Source organism: Ammospiza caudacuta, chromosome 8 (genome assembly GCF_027887145.1).
Source record: "Ammospiza caudacuta isolate bAmmCau1 chromosome 8, bAmmCau1.pri, whole genome shotgun sequence".
In the NCBI taxonomy this organism is placed as follows: domain Eukaryota; kingdom Metazoa; phylum Chordata; class Aves; order Passeriformes; family Passerellidae; genus Ammospiza; species Ammospiza caudacuta.
This window is the reverse complement of record NC_080600.1, coordinates 23,909,885-23,930,339: the sequence shown is the minus strand read 5'-3', so window position 1 is coordinate 23,930,339 and position 20,455 is coordinate 23,909,885. Positions and strand designations below refer to the sequence as shown.

The following is a 20,455-nucleotide window of genomic DNA, read 5'->3' as shown; positions in this document are numbered from 1 at the left end:
AAGTGGTATTTATTGAGTGGGACTGGAGGACAAAGACGCAGAAACCTAAGGGGTTAGAGGGTGAGGCACTGCTATGCAATTTCCTTTATATGTAACAGGAAGACATGAACAGGCAGAAAATTAATTTTGTCAAATCCTCATACTGCCTAGTTTCACATCTTGCTGCGACTGTAACATGGACCTTGCTAAGTCAGCAGGAATTGTATGCCTGGATGGGGTAACACCTATGCTGGAATCAGGGATTGAATGGATGGCTAGAAATAGACCAATTTGAAGGCTGAGTTTGGCCTTGTAAAGAAGTCAGAGCAGAGGCATTTGGTTTCACTCTTGTATTTATAAATAGCTGTCTAACAGTGCAGCACAGTTTGACCTTGCAGCCCAGGGTCAGTAGGGATTGCCTGGGTGCTTTTATCAGCTGTCAGCACAGCAACTGTGGGGTCCCGGGTGGAGCACCCAGTTCCTGAGAGTTCCCCCTCCCTAGATGGTGTAGCTGGGAGCAGTTCCTCTGCTTAGAATAGACTGCTGTCACCTCTTAGTCACAAACAAGGCACTTAGCAATGAGGATGAGATCTGAGAAATGAGAACTCTTAGTTGGCTTTCACTTTCCAGACATCAAGGCTGCTGTCTTGTCTGTACTGCTCTCCTTTTCCTTTATCCCCTGTCCCCACCCCTTTGCAGACCATGAAGTCAGCATTTGAACTGGTTTCTGTCCCACTGCTCTCCTGCCTTCCAGCACTTGGGGTATGTGGTGAACAGACATGGTGCCAACAGCCCCGAAGTCTTGGGCTGGCACTGGAACAAAGCATCAGGTGTTTTCACATGTGCACTGCTTTTGTATGGGATGAAAGACAAGTGCTGGGCACGCTGACCCAAAGGCACAGGGTAGAAAAATCAGCAACATGCTGTTGGTAGGTGCTGATGGTGGGGTGAGTGCTGAGAGAAATTCTGTGATGCAGAGTTATTCAGGGGACTTCTGTACCTGCAGAGTCAGTTCCTACTTTTCTCCTGGATTCAGCTCACTCAGGGGCAGGAGGTGTCTTCAGGAGAGACCCCAGACTGTCTGCCAGCCTGGAGAGGCACAGACAAGAAAGAAATCTTCAATTACACTGTGAAAGAGGTGAAAATTCCCAGTAATTACTGTAGTATAAGAGAGGAAAAGCAAGAGCTGGTGTTCCCCTTTGGGAAGGGATGTTTGTGTGGGAGGATGCTGAACAGCTGCAAGGAAGAGGTTTCTCATAGGATAAAAGGTTTGGTCTACACTCTAAATAAGAAGGGTGAAAAGACCTTGTTTTCTCAGTTTGCTAGGAGAAAATGACAGTGTTGGAATCTCACCACTGCCTGTGATTGGGGGTGATGCCTGTAAATTGATGCTGACTAAGAAGCACAAAGAGGAGAAATGGCTGAATGTCATCTCCCCTCTCCTTTCTCCACTGAGTGCCAACTGGTATATTAAATTTATTTTTCAGTCATTCTGCTTAATTTATTTAATGAGTTTTGTTATCCAAGCCAAGAGTGTGTTCCTTTTTCAAGCATAGTTATGCAGAGAAGATTTGAGGTGGTCTGTGCTGGTTGTTCATGGCCTGGTGTGTTTTCTTTAACCTGCATTTGTGACTTCAGTTTAAATATTAAGAGTCTAAGAATAAACAGAATGGAAATTAGCTTTAGTTCATTTTCCATTTTTGTTGCTTTTATAAAAATTGAAGCCCTATGTAGCCCTAATTTACAGAAGTCAAAATAATGTGCTGCTTTATACTTTACAATTCAGTTTTATGTCTTGTGAAGACTTTAGTTCTAATTTTTGCCTTTCAGAATTATAAAAAGGTTTTATTTATTACAGCTCTGATTCTAGCTGCAGATAAAATGATGCCTCTTAAACTAAAAGCAAGGATGAGATGGAATTTCTGAAAAATTCAGTTCTTATTTTACAGTGACATTTGAGATGCTCACAGTATTTCTGTGTTACCAGGACAGAAAAGTAAGGAAACAATAACCCAAGGTAACCTACTTTTCACAATAGAAGTTTTGTGGGGTTTTTTGTATAATGGCAATACAGTTATTTTTAAAAGGTCTGTGAATGCACTAATGTGACTTTCAAATGAAATTGTGGAAACCAAAGGACAATCAGACACTATTCTAGAGATCAGATGACAAAAATGCAAAAATATTGTAATACTGTAAATCCAAACTCAGATAACAGAATTCAGTAAGGTTAAATCAGAAGCAGAAGGATGAATTTGGTTCTGATCAAAGAATTGTTCTATAATTGATAAGAATATGCAGCTGTTGTAATCCTAAAATAATGGGCCATCACTAACAGGTTAACATTAGAGGGGGTTTCATTGTAATGCTTGTTTGGAATAATAATTGTCATGATATAATTTTATTCTGCAGTTTCTGAGGCATAACTATTTGCAGTAGCAGCTGACCAGTGGAGAAGCAGGGCCCCTTTCATCTTTAGGTGATAAGAATATATGGTTCCTGCACTCTCCTGCTCTGAAAAGGAGCCTGCATAGTTCAAATATCAAAGGGCCAGCACTCTGCTCTGAACCTCACTCATATCTAAAGAGTAACAATGGGTATTAAGGAAATGAAGATAAATATTTTGCTCTGTATGTGGCTGAGCAACAGAAAGATAGTAGTATAAACCAAAGTCCCAACTGAAATGCTTCAAAATCCTAATTTCTGGTTTCCTGCTCATCCCCACAGGCTGCCCCCACAGTTACAGACGTGGTAGTTACACAAGAGCCAGAAAAGGTGACAAAAGAGTGGTGTTGTGCTAGCTGAGGTAGCCCCATGTAGTGACACTGAGCACCTGCTGTGCATGTTTTCCCACCAGACTCTGATGTTCTGGGAAGAGCAGGGAGAAGACAGGGAGACACAACAGAGTATTTTCTGTGTTAGTATGGGTACCACTCAAAGGATATGATGAGCACTGTGCAGGAGTGGAGATTGTGTATATATACATCATTCAGCACATCAATCTATTTGTCTGAAAGGGGTGTTTTGGACCATGTGGTCCAGAAGTCAGGCATTGTCAGGCATCCATAGGCCTTTTCTGAGAGTTCTGAAGGTTTCATTTTGAACATGCTTGTTTTAAATAAGAAAATGACTAAATTCCTATATTTAGAAGATTACTAGGCCCTCAGTTTTCGACATATTTATTCATGTCTAATTATATTTCAGTGATTGCTTCCTCTGCAATTATTAGAAGTACTTCTGTAATAAAGTCAGCATATGTGCATCTCCAAGAGTAGGGCTTAAATATCACTAAATTGTCTATGTCTCTTTCCAATTGTCCCCTCATTTTTCAAGCTAAATAACAGAATTACTAGAAAAAATTAAAATACTCAAGATACTAAGTTTTATAGCAAGAATGACACCAGTTACTGCTTTATTAAGAGAAAAAGGAAAGAAGGGAGGGAATAGGAGTAAGAGGGAAACTTAGCTAATGTTTCAAACTCCTATAAATATAGTCCTGTCACTGCCAGAATTTCATTCTTGCCAAATGTGCCCTTTTTGATTTTGACAAATGAAATATAGGAAAAGGTTTTAGAAACTTGTTTTAGGTTTTATGTTCCCTTTCAAGAAGTTCTTTTTTAGAAGTTCTAGAACTGCAGCTTTCAGGAAAATAAAAACTTTGAAGCAACTAGTAAAAATTGCCAAACTTTTAAAAGTAGTACTTTCTGTTGTCTCTGTCCTAACTAATCTTTCTTGTTATTCTTTAGGAGCATACAAGCATCCTCTCTGTTTAGATCCACTCTTATTTCCACTAGTAATTTGTGGGAAAATTTTCAGGTTTTCTACAGTTAAAGACTACTTTCTGAGCTATAAATTTTAAAATAAAGTCTTGATATATTTTTATACCTTTAAATAATGAATTTTCATTCTGCATAATGTACTTTTGAATGCTATGAAGTTTAAAAGGATTAAATATGCAGGGTATGGAAGAGTGGCAAGTTGTAAATAAGTGGAGCTGTGCTGCTTAAAATACAAATGCCTTTGTTGGATGTGGTTTCTGAACGTTATGGATTAGATTAAATGCTATGTTGCACAGTATGGATTAGAATGAGGAGTATGTTGACAACTGGATAACAACACATTGGAACTTCAGGGGTTAAGTGCCATCCCTTTTGGCGCAAGGAAAATACCTGCCTAGTCTTAGATATAGCATAGAGTGCTGCCTGCTAATGTAGAGATGAACAATGTGTGCTGAGAATCCCTTTCCCTTGTGGTGACAGAGGCTGACCCATTGGAAGGTTATTGCTCAGCCATGAGAAAGCAATCATCTACACAGTTTATAAGCAGGGTAAAATGGAACTGCCAAGAATTTTATGTCCATGAATGTGCATTCATATGAATAACACCTAAGGTTATGTCTCTCTAATCAAGGCATGTGGAGACAGGGCACACAAATATCTAGGTGTTGGTTTATTGTAGTCATGCAGCTTCTTTAATATGAAAGAGACAGATCTTCTTGTAAAATATTTGAGAAGTGCTTTTGTTCTGAGTCACTATGTGAATAAGTAAGTGTGCAGGGGACAGTCCAGATTGTTGTCATGAAATAAGAAACAAGATGACAGTAGAGTACAGCATAGGGAACCATGGAGAATTCAGAAAATTAGTTTGCTTGAAAAATGACTCCCTTTTACTAATGCCATTGTTGGAAGAAGAGCATGAGCCCAAGAAAACTAGAGACTTTAATGGATTCTTGCTCTCTGAAAGGATTTTTGTGCTGCCAGTTGAATTGTTACAATGAGTCAGTTGCTACTAGCAGCCTGCTTGGAAAGAGCAGATAGATTTGGCAGCATTTATACTGAGGAGACTTACAGCCTGCTGGTAACTTGAGGGGCAAAGGGAGGAGGAAATACTCATCACCTTTAGAAGGGCAGACATGACTTCTGGGTTCATGCTGCTCCTTCAGTTCCTGAGATCACAACTTGATAAGACGGGGGATAAGCAACAGATAGCAGCCTGCCTTTTTTTAGGCTCTGCTTTGGCAATTATACGTGTTCTAACAGATATCATTGCATAATTATGAGCATGGCAATAAAGAATCTGTGTGTGTTCATCCCATTTCCTCAGTACATCAGTTGATACAGTATTTTCTTAATTGTGATTTTTATATGGATTTACTACTGTCCTTGAGATTTGAATGAGAGCATTTATGAAATTTCTGAACTCCCCCAAATGGAGTTTTAACTGTTATCATGTACCAGAGGAGTAAAGGGGAGTACATTTGAGAAAGTTTGAAATAGGGTGTTTGGGAGAAACTACAGAATCTAAGCTGATTTTCAATCCAGGAACATAATAGGAATTGTAATGAGTGCAGTATTAGTGGAAACATGGAAAATACAGAATTTGCAAAGGGACATCATGCCTCTTGGAATTCCTTCAAGCAGGTAATAACCCTCTAGATAAAAAGATGAGTCAGTTGTCACAATCACCTTGGATTTTTCAAGTTGCTTTGAGCCCTCAAGAACTTAAACTGGTATGCAATGAAGAGAAGATCCTTTTGTAGATTAAGAGATGACTGAAGAAAATAGGAGGAATTAATATTTCTCCCAGTGAGAAATCCCAAGGGAATTTATGCCATTTGCTATGTTTGAAAACCTAAGAAGGGATGTGAGCATTAGGGACCTAGTCTTTACTACCTCTATACATTTTTGTGGGTCAAAATTAAAGCTGATTCAAAAGAAAAGTTTCTGTATAAACGACTGAGAAATAAAACAGAAAGACTAAGGTTCATATTGTACAAAGAAACTTGCTTCAATTAAAAAACTGACTTTGTACTAACTTGTTCCACTGAGGATCTTGGTCTCCCTGTGGTAAATCCACCATTATCTCAATGGTTAGTAGCAATCAAAAAGAGAATTAGGAAATTCAAAAATAAGGAATTACAAATGGAATACCATATGAGGCAGGGTGTATAATTATGCTACTGCTCTAAATCCATGTCTTTGCTTTATCTTGAATGTTTTGTGGTATTCTGACAGTTCTGTCTCAAGAGGCATAATGTAAAGGTACAAAGAATGCCCAAAGTGTTTAAAAACTGTTAAAAAGTGTTTAAAATTATATCTATTTGATATATGAATTGGACAATGAGACTTCTGTGTAAAATGAGATTATTGAAGTGGGATATGACAGAGGTTTATAAAATCATGAATGACTATAAAAGACGACTTTAAAATGTTAATTCACTTCTGATCATATAAAAATAGAGCAGGTGAGTTTGAAGCAGAATGTCTCTTTTCACACAGTGTACAATTTATTTGCATATCTTGTTTCCACTGCACTGTAGAGGTCAAAAATATAAATACAAATTGGGTTATATAAATTAGAAACTGTCCATAAATACAGTGGTCTGGATGAACCCATGTCTAAATAAGTTCTGTAATCTGCAGAGCACCAACAGGAAACAGCAAGAGCAATTTTATTACTGTTAAGAACAGTTCCACAGTAAAATGGGTTAGTGTACCTTTATTTGCAGTCCATAAGCAAATTATGCCTTGGTCTACCTGCCAATTAGGTTGCTCAATTGCTTAAAAGTGGACCTTGATCCTTGGAGATGCTGACTGACTTTATAAGAAGCTGAGTAACAGGAACTGATGCATGTACTTCACTCTGTGCAGTCAGAACTTCACAGCAGTTCGCTTGAATGCTACAAAACATAGTAGTTATCTGATGTGTCCTAAAAATACACACCCACAAGTAAAGAAAGCAATACATATGTATCATGCAGGAAATGACAGGAAAGGTACAGGCCTAGTGAAAACTGAGAGCATCTCTCCTGGACTGTATCATTTTACCTTCCTCACTTGTGTTCCCAAATGTGTGGAATGAGCTGGGATAGGTTTGGGGTGTTGTCTTTGAGATTTCTGATGTGAAAGACATGTAAACAAACAAGGCAGAGCACTCCCAGCACACCCACACAGGGACTGATGATTGCAGTTGAAAAAAATATAGATATAGTTGTTATAATGCATATTTTAGAATAATTCCTCTTATCACATAAAATATGACTGGGCTTATTTAAATGTGATTACTATATGAAAGTTCAAAACCTTTTAGAACGCCCAGAAAAAAAATTACCCCTGACAGAATTAAGTTAGAGAGTATGACCAATGAAGTGACGGTCTGAAAATAAACACTAGAGCAGTTACAGTGTACAGAAATGTGGAAATGTGTTTGTGCCATAAATATTTTACCAATTTAGAATGTTACCAAAATAATTGTTTAAAACTCAATGCATTAAATTTTGATTGCCTACAAGGCACAATTTTTTTACCTTTTCATATGAAGGTGCTCAAAATTTAGATATATAGAAAGATGGGAAAAATAGTGAGAATACACAATGAATACAGAATTCAAAACTGCTTCTGAAACCTTTCCAATACTGTATAAAAACTTGCACTTTCATAATTAATGAATGACCTTTCCTTCCTTGACCTAGATTTTTAGTTGTTTGCAACAAATGAACAAAGGAAAAAAAAACCACTTGAGGTCAGTGAAGGCAGCACAGCAGCTTCCATAAAACCCTTTCCAAACTGATTAGATTTGCAGTTCACTCCCTAAGCCTGCCTGGTCATGGTAGCATCATGCAATGAATATTTTCATTGAATAAAACTGGAATTGAAGAGGAACTAAATTGTTTTTGGTCTGAATACTTCTGTAGTGCTTGCTTAAACATGAAATTGTTTCTGATTAACTCATGTGTGAGCAGTCTTATTCTGAAAAATATTCTTCCTGTTGAGCCTAATGTAGTTGTTTAATAATTAAACAGAAGCAGGTAATTGGAAAATACTGCATATGCAGTCAATCCTCAGTCTTTTTTCTTTTGATAGCTATAAATGGTTCAGGTTGGATGAAAAAGGAATATTTTAAAAAATTCTTCCTTGGATAACAGATTGTCTTATTTTATTGATTTTAATTTCTTAATTTGTTTGACTAAATGAGAAAGTTAAAGTATCTGATAGTTTTTTCATATAAAATGGTACAGGTAGATGGGCATGAGGGTAGAAGAATCTTTTGTTTCTATAGAAAACTTATGAAACTCCTTAAGAAATTAAGAAACTTAAGAAATTAAAGGCTGCATTGCTCAGCAGGGAGCTTATGAGAACTGCAGTGTGTATCAGCCTCCACATAACTGCTGTTCATATACAGGTAAAGCAGAGAGAGAGAACAACCTGCTTTTCCTTCAGTCAGTAGCTCAGATCCTGAGTAGACTGGGCCTTTAAAGGCTTCATTTAGAAATTTTTTTAACAGCCTTTGCATAATTAACATTCTCATCATTGTTAGTGAGTATGTTAGCAAGTGAGACTTAATATAACAAAAGATTGAATTTACTCATTATGGATTGATTTAAATGACTATGATTAATTAAAACAATAAATTCTCCAGAAAAGAAATAGTTTTAACTGGTGGTGATTCAAAAGAACTAGGAAAAGATTCCTGTGGTGCTCTAGTCTGTCTTGCCAGTTAGTTTTTCAGAAATCAGGATGTTAATCTGATTCACTATTAGTGAATTAACTATTCACTAAGAGAAAAGTGAATATTTTTGTTAGATTTATTTTTGTAGAAAAAAAGAAAAAGGAAAAAAGGAAAAAAAGAGAAAAAAGGAAGACATGTTTTCTATTAGCAAAGAAAAAGTAAAGGAAGTAGAGGAAGTATCTTTCTGAGACTGCTAGCTTTAGACCAGCAGCCCTTGCTGGCTTTGTCTGCAGCTGTCTGAAACCACGTTTAAACATGTCTTGACCACAGGTTCTGTTGAATCAGTGGCAGACACAGTTTGGTTGGCACATGCAAATGAGCTGGCTGTAGTACCAAAATGGTAGACTTTTTAAAGACAGTGGCTATAGAAGAAATTAAATCAATTAGAAAAAAAAAAGAAGTTGGATTTCTTTGCATGGTTCTTGTGAATCACTGGAAGCCTCTGTGCAATCTGAGGGAGTTTTACCTCTCCCATGGAAACCAAAGAGCCAGCTGGCTGGCCTCACAGCTGGGTGTGATCCAGGACCTGATGGGAGAACAGGTGTAACAAGTGTGCAAATGACCAAGCAGCTGTTTCCACAAGTTTGCTGCCAGAGGCGCTCGGGGTCTCAGCTGCGCTGTTACAATAAGCCAGATTGTGACCTAGACACCAGAGGCCTTGAGTGACTGGAGTTCCTGATCTTGTGCCTTGCAGGTTCTGTCCCAGGGCCAGGTCCTGTCCAGCAGCAGCACCCAGTGCAGCTCTTGGAGGTAAGTGCTATCAAGGTTGTGTGGAATTGTGTTCTGGGTGATGGCCAAAGACTCTTTAGTCAGGTCTCTGTGAGCTAGCAGAGTGAAAGAGTCCTGAACAATAATCCTTTCTGGCTCTTGATGGGGTTAAAATATGTCCTGTGAAGGTTTGTCTTGCTTTCAAAATTCCTGGGGAAAATCTCCAGGGAGATCCTGTGAATAACTTTCTTGTAAGCCTTCTCTCTTCCCTCTCTGCCAACACCTACCCAAGAAATACCTTTATCTTTTAGAACTCTGCTTCCTTATAAGCCATTGTTGGCTGCTTTGGTGCAAATTAGTTGGAAGATGCACATTGAGGGAGAGTTGCCTAGAACTACACAAAAGTTTGCATCTGATATCAGGTTATGTCTCTCTACACTGGTGAAAAATTCTCCAAGAGAGGCAAGGTTTCATGTGCAGGACATATGGCAGATCAAGAAAAGCATGAATGGTATAGATGGGTCTGGGATGCAGTCAGGGATACAAGTTTCAGATGGGGTAATGTAAGAGCTTTGGGTATATCAATGTCTTTCAGAGAGAACCACAGAATGGGGCTGCACAGGTGCTTGTGATATCTATAATGATGGTTCAGCTTCATCTTACCTTATGGTGGTGCAAATCTTACATAGTGGTATAGGTTACTAGTGAATTAAAACACAGGCATACATTCAAAATCATTGCAATTTTATCCCTTGGTTATAAGTAGTTTGGAAAGTGTATCTTTAATTCCTTCCATAGAAATCCAAACTATGGCTGCTTGATTCCCATTTGTCACCAGTGCTTCTCTGATCTCTGCTCAGCTACACTCATAAAGTGCCCTGTGTATGTTTACATAGATGTTTACTCTCCAAACAGTTCTCGTCATTCTAAAACTACTTAAGGAATGTACCTGACAACTTGGGTGGAAAAACATTCTCTAGATGTAAAAGACTGAAAGAACTGCTGTACACACTGGTCTCAGTATTCACCAAAATTCCAGGTCTGGACTGAAATATTTCCTTTGGCTCATATTTTTATTTGTGTAATACTATGTCTACCAAGGTAAAATATTTTGATGTTACAAGCAAGTAAAGGATGTCAGAATGTCATCTTGTTGTTTTAGACATCATAGGAACATAGTAACATCTTCATTTGGAACTGTAGTTTAAATAGAGCAACTAGTAAAAAAGCTGCATTTTGGTAACCTTTCTGAAAAGACAGTAAAGAGACTGAGACATAAATACAATCAGTGTTATGTTTGTGTAAGTCAAAATTCCAAGTGTGTAAATATAACTATTTTAATGCTCTGGATTTAGATTGTTTAAAGCAAAACATGTTGCTTACATAGTGTTGAGAAGTTTATTTCACTTACCATTCTAAGCCCCTTTATCTCCTTTGCTGCTGTTTGCTATTTCTAATGATTGTTAGGGAACCAAGAACAGCTATGAGGACATACTGGCAAAGATAGTCTGATCACCTGGCTGCATAAAAATGCAGGTGTTTCTTGTAGCTGTTAGGATGCATCTGTTCAATAAATGTAAATAATTTTTCTAGAACATGAAGTTATAGAAATGGTATGCATATTGTGTTCAGGAGAAACCGTCCAACCATTCAGGCTACTAACATTTAAATCTAGTTTCTATTTCTGAATTGAAACAACGCTGTATCTTTGGAACTTGTATAGTGAACCAAACCAAACCTTTTTGGTGGTATCATTTTGTTCATCTGGAATTACATGAAATAAGAAATTATGAAATCAAGCAATTTTTTAAAAGGAAGCGAGATGGGGATGTTTACATATTTTGTCTTTTTAGGACCATTTGATGTGCTGCATTAAAGCTGCACAGCTGAACATCCACAAATTGTGTATTTCTTTGTGTAGTATATTGTTGGTACAAAGGATAGAATTTCAGAAATGGAAAACATTGTGCCTTGCCTTTCTTCTAGGGAAACCCTTAAAATGTCTTGCCAAGCTGTAGCTCCTGCATTCCACCTCTTTTGTTTTCCAGAAATGAATTTTTTAAACTTTGTAATTAGCTACACGATTGTATAGAGGAGGAAAGTATTGCTGGCAGTAATAAGTGTGTCTGCACATTGAGCCTTGCTCATTGTGTAGACAACATGCAGACATCTTGTAGCTCTTCAGCTGAGTATCAACACACCATTAATAAGCAGACAGCTTGAAAACTCAGCAAGAGCAGAGCATTTGTTACAAAAAGGAGAAACTGCTTTGATCTGGCCATTGCATTTCTTAGAACTGCTGTTATTATGCACAACAGAGTGCTCATGTTTAACTGGCCATCATACCTAATCTTCATATGGTCTCCCTTTATACCAGAATTGTACAAAAGAGGAATTCCTGAAGTATTTGTTAGCTACAGATAACTCACAGCATGTTTGTTTTGGAGGAAGAGCAAAGGAAGGAAACTGACATATTTATAAAACCTTTTTTTTTCCTCTCTCCTCATCTAGAGCAAATGAAAATAGTACGAAATGATGAGAGACCATCCAAGGTAATTGTAAGCTGTTCGTGTGCAGTTTTGCTCCACCCTGTACACACTCTATTTTTGTTGTTCTTGCTGTGGTCCCTTGAGACAATTATTAATGTTGCTGTGTCTTGGAATGCTTGTTACTGCATCTGGAGATGAGAGAATTGTGTCTCCTCTCAGCAATCTCTGCGGATATGAACAAACAGGTACAACATGCTCAGGCAGTGCTGGTTAGAGGGAGGGGGAGCAGTCAGATAAACCTAATGTGCCAGTATCATTCAGGAAGCTCTGGATGAAAGTACTTCTGTGACTTCTTGCAAGTTGTTGAGTACAAGCATTACTTCAAAAGTAACTATAGCTACTGTAAGAGTATTAGAAGCATGCAAGTTTTGATTGTCCCAAAAGGCAGACTGCTAAGACTTTGGTACAGATGTCAATGTTTTAAAGAACTTGTTTTCAAATCTTTTCTAATTACTGTGAAATACGTGGATTGTAGTAAAATAGCTGTTAATTAGTCTGGGACCCTTCCCTCTTACAGGTCCTTTAGTGAAAATAGGGCAGTATTTATGCCAGTACAGTTTTCTGCTGTGGCAGTGATTGAACACTGGATTAAGACTTTGAAGGAGTTGGGCATGGAGGAGCAAGCAGGGAAGGACTCTATTAGCAATAAATATCTGGGAGCCTAATTTAACAAAATGTTTTGTTTCCACATTAAAAACACATTTCTGGTGCATTTTCTTCCCCTCTTTTGATCAAGGGTGTTTTGGACTTGAGCCAAAGACGTGTCTATGCACGGAGCTATCCTAGAATAATTACTCTGAAAAAAGTAGCTTGGATTAATTCCACGGGAGCAGAGTATTGTTTCAGAAGGAGTTATTTGGAGTATCAACATATTTGAGTGCTCTGTCTCAATTGGTCTTTTCTCAGTTTCTCTGGAATCTTAGCTTCTCTCTTTGTACCCTGGATACAAGGAGAAAAGAACAACTGAGTATTGTTATCATGCTTGGAATTTGTGAGGTTTTAAAAATTTGCATCTGCTTCCCTAATCCAGAGCACTAAACCGAGATTCTGTTAAAAAACCAAAATCTCTTTCTCTGGAGTGAGTTAAGTTGATAAGGTATGCTGGCAAATAACCTTTTTGAGTTATGGGTGAAAGCATAAGAGAAAATGACCTGGGATCCAAACCCACATACTGTTTTTGAACAATTAAAAGGTAGGAGTAAGAAAGTTTCAGATGTGTTCAGAGATAAGAATTGCTGGAGGAGGAGATTCAGGTAGTCTTCAGTCTCTCATGTGGTCTGTGAATAGTCTAGAAAAGAGAGATACTTTTTTTCTTCCCTCCTTTTTTTTCTTCTTCTCTTGCATATGTTTTTTGGAGAATACAAACTAAATACCGGGGTCATAATGGCCACAGTTCTGTATCAACCTCAGCACACTTGGGCAGTGTGTTATGCCCGTGGTCGGTACCCGCACCGACTACACGCCGCTGAGCAGCAGCCAGACCGGTATGAGCCCCGCAGGGGACACGGTTTGCTGTCTCAAACACATCCCGCCCCCGCCATGGGAGCTCTCTGCCCTTTTCCCCAACGGCCCGCTCCTCACCTGCGGCCGTGACCCGCCCTCGCTACGGCTTCACTTTGTGTCGCGAAGGGCAAAGACATCCGAGAGCGGGGGCGCGGCAGGCGGGGAGCCCCCTGGGGGCCCCGGGAGGTGATGGGCGACTCACGGGCGGGGCGACGCCCTCGGCTGCCCCTCCCAGGGGAAGGGGCCCAGCCCGGGGACATTTTGTGCTGTGCCGGGGGCCGGGCACCCACGGAGGGCGGGGCGGGGCGGGCCCGGCGCGGAGCCGGCGGGGCACGACGGGCGCGCTCAGCGCGGGGAGCGGCGATGGCGCTGGCAGCAGGTTCCCGTGCCGGGCGAGAGCGGATGGCGGCCCTGCTCGTCCTCTACCTGCCCCTCCTGCCGGGGCTGGCCGGCGCCTTCAACCTGGACACGGACAACGTGATCAGCTGGAGCGGGGAGACGGGCAGCCTCTTCGGCTTCTCCCTGGCCATGCACCGGCAGCTGCAGCCGCAGGAGAAACGGCTGTAAGTGCACCGCGCCCCGCCCAGCCCCGTCCCGGGCCGCCCGCCGGGACCCTCCTACCTTCCACCGCCGGGAAACTTCTCCTGGCGGCGGGCCGGGGTCGGCAGCCCTCCCGGAGTGTCCGGCCGGCGGCGGGAGCGGGGCCGGGCCGCCGGGGGCCCTCGGAGGGATGGGGCAGCACCTGCCGCGGAGCGCTGCGGAACCGGGGCAGCGCCGAGCGGCGGGGACGTGCGGCCGAGCGAGGGGCCGCCCCCGCCCCGGGGACCTGCGGGGAGCCGGGGCTGGAAAGGAGAAGCGAGCGACAGCCGCCGCTGGGAGCCCTTCCCGCCGCAGCGCTGTCCTGCGCCGGCAGGCTGCAGCCCGGGGCGGCGGCGATCTGCGCCCCCGGAGCCTGCCCAGCATCTCGGGTTTGGGCTCCCTGGGCATAGCCGGCATCGGTAACTCAGGGTCTGCTGTTCAAGACAGATCCCTGCCCGGGAGTGCAGATGAGAGGTGATACTAAGAAGTTAAGAAGAATAAGTCAGGGCTGGTGGTATATGCATGAAACTTCTTTTGGGAAATTATGGAGACAAAATAAGGCTCCTGTGTACATCTTCAGCATCCTTGCTGCTTTGTGTCCAAAGCGGAGCAGTGCTGGACCCCACCCTATCCAGTAGTGCTGGATGGAATGTGAGCATAAAGTATTGTTGTTAAATAAATGCACCCTCCTCAAATATTTAGTTTTAATTCAAGGCAAGATGTGCTCATTATCCATATTTAGTGGGAGAAGGAAGCTGAAAATAAATAATATTCTTTGTAAAGTTAGGTGGTAAGTTGAAAAATCCTGTAGGCTCATTTTGCTCATACTTGCATTCTTGTGTGATTTCATAAAAATTACAGTGTGTGGAGGAGTATAAATCACATACACCCATGTTTCATCTTCCATCTAGCAGATAAAATGACCCATAGCATCCTGAGGAATGAAATGCAAATCTGTGAGCTCCTTTCCAGAGGCCTTTGTCTTAATTCTTGACAGGATTATGCTTGCACAGGTCTCATTTTAGTATTACCAAGAAAGCAGTGCCTGAAGCTTGTTAGTCTCCTGTTGTATTGTCAGTCCTGGCAGAATGAGTGTGGAGGAATATGCAGACAGCCAATTACTGAGAAGAAAGAAACAGCAGAAACACAAGGACAGTCACAGTATTCAAGCTGGTATGTACTATTTGGCTGAAATGCCTCAGAGATTATTGGCATGAAAGTTCTGTATTGTATGTCTAGTAAGTGCTTCCTCAGGCAGTCCAGTGTGGGGAAAGAGCAGAGCCAGATGCTATCTGCCTTGACATGGCTTTCTGAATCCAGGCTTTCATGAGAAGCAAGGGTCTCTATTAGAGACAAAACCAGACTAGACAAACTGCGTTTTATGGTGACATGCGCTTCTGAGTATGAGGTATCTTGGCCATTTTTCAACTCCATGAGTTTTAGCATAAGGAATTGGAATGCTACCCTGGGTAGCTGCTGGCTAGTATGCTAGGAATGAAACCTTTTATGTCAAATGGGCATGTTGTAGTCACTTTGAACATCATTTTTGTCTGTAAGAGTAGTAGTGTGTGGCTTTAAGAGAACAAGACATTAAATATTCTGAACTCTTAGGGGCCAAGTTGTGTTTAGCTCATTTTGTGTGAGCTTTGTCTTCTGAAGCAGGAGGTTTGTTGGGGAGTCTTGAAGAGAAGCGTTCCATGTTAGGCTGCATGTTTATATCATTTAAAAATGAGCTAGGTTAAGCTAATACCAGAGGATTTGTGTGGTCTTTTCCATGGAAACGCCATGCAATTTCTAAATGGATTGATTCTTCATAGATGCAACAAATGGTATCTGCTGTCCGGATACTTGGGGAAGGTGGAAAGTTCTGGGAGCAGAGGTCATACTGAAGTCTTCTGCTGAGAAACAGTTATGTCTGATGCCTTCATGCTGCCTGTTACCTGTAACAGCAGGATTTGGGTGCAATAACTCTGCATTCCCAGGTGTATTTTGGTCTGTCTTACCTCTGCTGCAAAACTGCATTTATGTACAGCTATCTCTTAGTCAGATAGAAGTATTTATTTTACCCTTTCTTCTTGAATGGATGCTAATTTCAAAACTCAGTTACATTTAGAGTGTGAACACTGTTAAGCAGTTGCAAAAAATACAAAAACTCCCGATTCATTCTGAAGTGTAATTAAAAGTGATACTTGGAATCCCTTCTGGCAGGGACCCTCATTTCAAAGAAACCTGTCAGCTTGAGCGCCTTTCTACCCCTCCAGTTTTACAAAATTAGAAAGAGGTTGCACAGACATGTGCAAGCTCAGTCCATCTTTGGAAAAACAAGAAAATGAGAGGTAAAAGGTAAAATACATGGAGTGTATTCAAGGGCTAATGGCTTGGAGCAAGGCTTGGTAAAACAAACGAAATTATATGTCATTTTTCTCTTACCTCATTTAAGCATTTGTTAAGTGAAATGGCTCCCTCTTCCTCACACAGGATTGTTCAGTGTTAATCATTACAATAATCCTCTGTAAAGATGAGGGTGGAGAATGTCTAGGAAGTGTGACAAATAAAGGTACAGCTGAAATAGCCTTTGATTAAACATGGTATTTACTTTTGACCATCTTTTTTTCTTAGTCACAGAATACTGTGGATTTCATATTAGCTTTGAATGACAAATTAATTTATTAGTGTTAGCTACAAATGCCATGTTTGCTAATGAATTACTTAACTTTCAGCGTTATGAACAGATGACTGTTCAATTGCTTTGACATTAGTTGTAAATAATACTGAGTATAAAACTATGAACTAGTAACAAGATTTTGGTTTTGAGTATCTTCAGGTTAGAAGAGTTGGAAAGTTTGTTAGAGAGGAGAAAAGCTTTAGTTTATGGTGACTGAAAGTGGACTGCTAATGGTGTGTGGGTGTGAAAGACAGCTGAATACAAACTTTATGTGCATTGAGGAACATTATTGTTGGAGGTACCAAGGCAGTATCCCTGGATTTTTGTGTTTGGTTCTGGTTCATTGTCAAGCATAGTGAATCAGGCAGGAGAAAAGGCTGATGGAGCTCTAAAGGAGCTGGGCTTATTGCCCTGTGTAAGTTTGTTCTGTTTTTAATCTATCAATATGATGAAAGGGAGTTCTGGTTCTGCAGGGGAGTGGTGGCACAGCAGCAGCACATTTCACCTGCAGACTGAAAGGAGTTTTGTAACTTAGAGGAGTCTGAGACTGAGGCATAGCTATAGGAGAAACATGGTTAAAATGTAAGTGGTCCTGTGATGAAAATGTGAGTGTATCCAGCATCTCTAGATGGGGACTACACTGATTATGGATTTATTAGCTACTATATGTTATAAATATATTACTATTAGAATAAAAATGTAAATACTAGCTACTCACTATATATGTAGTGCATGTAGTCACATATATGTAATTTTATAGGATATATGGAGATACAGTCTGTATGTATGCATACTCCATGTAAGGTGTCCAGCAAATCCATTCCAGTTTGGTTGTAATTCACAATGACTTAAGCATCTTGAATTAGAACACAAACATCAAGAATACCTAAATTTGTATATTTCATAGAATCATAGACTCCTAGAATTACTTGGGTTGGAAAAGACCCTTAAGGTCAGTCCAAGTGTGAACCTAACACCCATTAGCCAGTTTTTATTTGTGGTTTAGAATAATAGAATCACAAATTATCCTGCCTTGCAAGGGACCTACAAAGACCTACTTGCAAGTAATTCTGATAATATTTTCAGTGCAAGTATGGAGCTGAATTCAGGTAGGCTTCTTGTTATTGTGTAAGGCTAGAAGGGATGACACTGTAGTTACTAACATTCAGGATTCTCCTATCAGCTGAAAAGCTGTATTGAAAGCTGTGGATAGGCACTTTATGTCAAGACTGCACTGACTATTACTGGCCATAAAATCCTAAAAATTGCAGTGTCTTACTGAAAATTTTACTTGTCACAGGTTTTGCTGACACTGCATGTCTCTACTGTGAGCTTTTATATCAATACATAACAGAGTTGCCTTAGGTCAGCAGGTCTGCTGGCATTGCTTTGCTGCTGCAGTGCATCCTCTGTGGCATTTAGCCAGTACTTTTGTGTTCTCTGGGGCTTGGGCTCAGAGACACTTTACTCCAGCAACAAAGAGCTGGATGATGCTGGTCTGCAGCGAAAAATGACAATTTCTGCATGCAGAGGTGGTGTAGTGTAATTCAGACTTTGGGTGAGAAGCAATGCATGTTTATACCTTCAGGTTTAAAAGCTGTAATAGTGATGGTCCTTGGTTAGTGCTTCTGTCAATTAAAAAAGAAAGGATTTGCAATAAATTTTCTTTTTTCTTAGGCTGTGATTTTACTGTGTCACTGCACCTTGTATTTTCTTCTCTTGAGTGTCTCTCTGATTTTGTCTATGCAGACTATTATTGGATAACCTGCTTAGTATGCTTATTTGCTTTCTTAGTGATAATAGAGGAGTTTGTGTTCAAGATAGATGTCCTGTGGCAAAGGTCAGGATCAAATGAGGTTGGGAAGGAGGAGTAGTTAAAGAGTTTACTTGTTGTGGTAAAAGACAGATTTTCAAGAAAGATCCATTGTGCTAATATCAGGGGCGAAAGAAGCAAGACAAATTTATGTTGCATAAGGGGTGTGTAGTTGTTACAGGAGGAGCAAACTGCAGAAGGCTGGCTTTTTTTCCCAGTACTGATTTTGAGTTATGTTCTTGGTTATCGGTGGCAGAAGCCAGACAGGTATGTTGGCTTCTCATAAATGTTTTTTTCATAAGGCCTAACAAGCACAGAAGAATGATTATTGATCTAATTTGTTGCTGTATGATTTCTCCATCAAATAAATGAAATTAGCATAGTGGGTTGCCTGTCATGTTACAGCAGTAAGCTGTTCATCAGTCAGCATGGGCCATTCCTTTTTCCCCTGTTAAATTCCACCTGCATGTGCCAGAGCAACTGTAAGTTTTATAAGGAATGCATTCTGGTAAATTCTCATTGGAGATAGCATGGTCATTTTGAAAGAGCTGCCTTTAAAATCATTGTTTAAATATTTCAGAACCAGCCTGGGTCTAGATGAGTCATTCTGGCCATAACTGTAAAAATGCCACATTTTGAGGGCATATTCTGTGGAAAGGACAAGACTGAGATAAGGCTATTGGGCAAATGTCAGTCTAAGAGCAAGTAAGTAAAAATCCATATTATTGAATGAGCAGATGGTGGTCTGTACTGTGAAACATCAGCTGGAAAATGAGCACCTTATCATTGTATTATTGTATATCATTGCAAGGGTAGGTAACAGCACACAAATATTTGATGAAAGAACTATGTAGAATAGTCTGGAAAACATTGAATAATTCCTTTATTAGCACTAAATATTTTTGATTGCAATATACACAACCAAGCTTTGAAAGTAATGGGAGAAGAATGTGGCTTAGAAAACAAATATGAACATGGAAAAAAATGTTTTGCTTCCATTTTTAAGGGAATAATTCTGTATGTTAAAAATAAATTAACTATACCATAGGTTACTAAGGCTCCTTTTGCAGCTCTTGCATCTAAGGTATTGCATTCTTGTTAAAATGCACTTCTCTTGGGTTTCATGTATTGTATCACATTTTCTAAGATTATTTTGAGAATCCCATAGCAGTTACTTTGGAAAACTGCAGTTATGTTGGCTTAGCTTAAACAACAGGCAGTGTGTATTCTGCTGTGAAGTACCTGAGACAGATTTTTGTACCAAAATAACAGTGAAAGGCAAAAGGTACTGCTTCTTGCATTGAGATTTTTGGAGCATTTACTAGTATGCATTGATTGCTTTTGCTGGAGTGGCTGTTTTTCTTGTTTCCTCTTACAGAACTGCACCTAAAATAGGTAATGTCCTTCAAGGAGTTGAGCTAATGTGTGTGAGGATGATTAGACTGTGTTAGGAAATGAGATCTGCTGAATCAAGGAGAAAAGAAGGAGGGATTTATGGGATGGGCCCTGTCAAGATGCCATCTACAGCATAAAAATGTATACTCCAGTCCCTCCAGGATAACATGGAGAGATCCTGCACTGGATTTCACTGCCAGCTAGCGAGTTTCTAGGCCACTTTTAAACTGTATTCCTTGCATTTGTTTTCTATTTTCAAGGTGTTTGGAGGTCATCTGAGAAATAGAGAGCAGCAGACAGGAATGATCAGCATTGTTGAGTTTGCTAGTGTCCATAGGAATGGCAGAATTGTCTCAGACTGAGTGTTACTTCCTTTTTAGTGAAGATGACACTTTTTTGGAAATGGAGCTGTATATGCTTAGTCTCTGCATGATTCATCTGTCATTGTCACCTTCCTCAAAAGTAGGTCTATAAAATAAATCTTAAAAAAAACAAGGAATTGCAAATATGCTGAAGACAGCTCACTCCTGTATTGCCTGGGGTTGTTTGTTCAGCAGCACATGCGTGGGTCAAAGGTCTGAAGGAAATGCATGTTTATCCTGAAGTGGTCAAAAGTGGCAAGCAGCTGTTGCAGATAGCAAGGACACCATCATCATGGGAGGTTGAATTTTTTGTGTCCTTTACTTACTGCTCCTTTCACAATACTCTGCTAAGGGAATTAGAAAGATTTGTTAGCCTTGCACTTTGTCATCAGTG

At 40.1% G+C, this 20,455-nt stretch overlaps 1 protein-coding gene across 5 annotated transcripts in view; it reads left to right on the top strand.

Moving 5' to 3' along the window:
* Positions 1–9,202: 9,202 nt before the first annotated feature.
* ITGA6 (integrin subunit alpha 6) overlaps positions 9,203–20,455 on the top strand; it is a 42,273-nt gene continuing 31,020 nt past the window's right edge. For 3 of the 5 annotated variants that reach the window (XM_058809121.1, XM_058809122.1, XM_058809123.1), the window contains exon 1: positions 13,588–13,810. In XM_058809121.1, coding sequence (XP_058665104.1) covers positions 13,611–13,810 — 200 coding nt within the window. In that variant the 5' untranslated portion in view covers positions 13,588–13,610. Of the gene's footprint in view, positions 9,238–10,216; positions 10,235–11,706; positions 11,748–13,587; positions 13,811–20,455 lie in introns of those variants that run through there. The other 2 variants (XM_058809124.1, XM_058809125.1) reach the window with 2 other exon arrangements.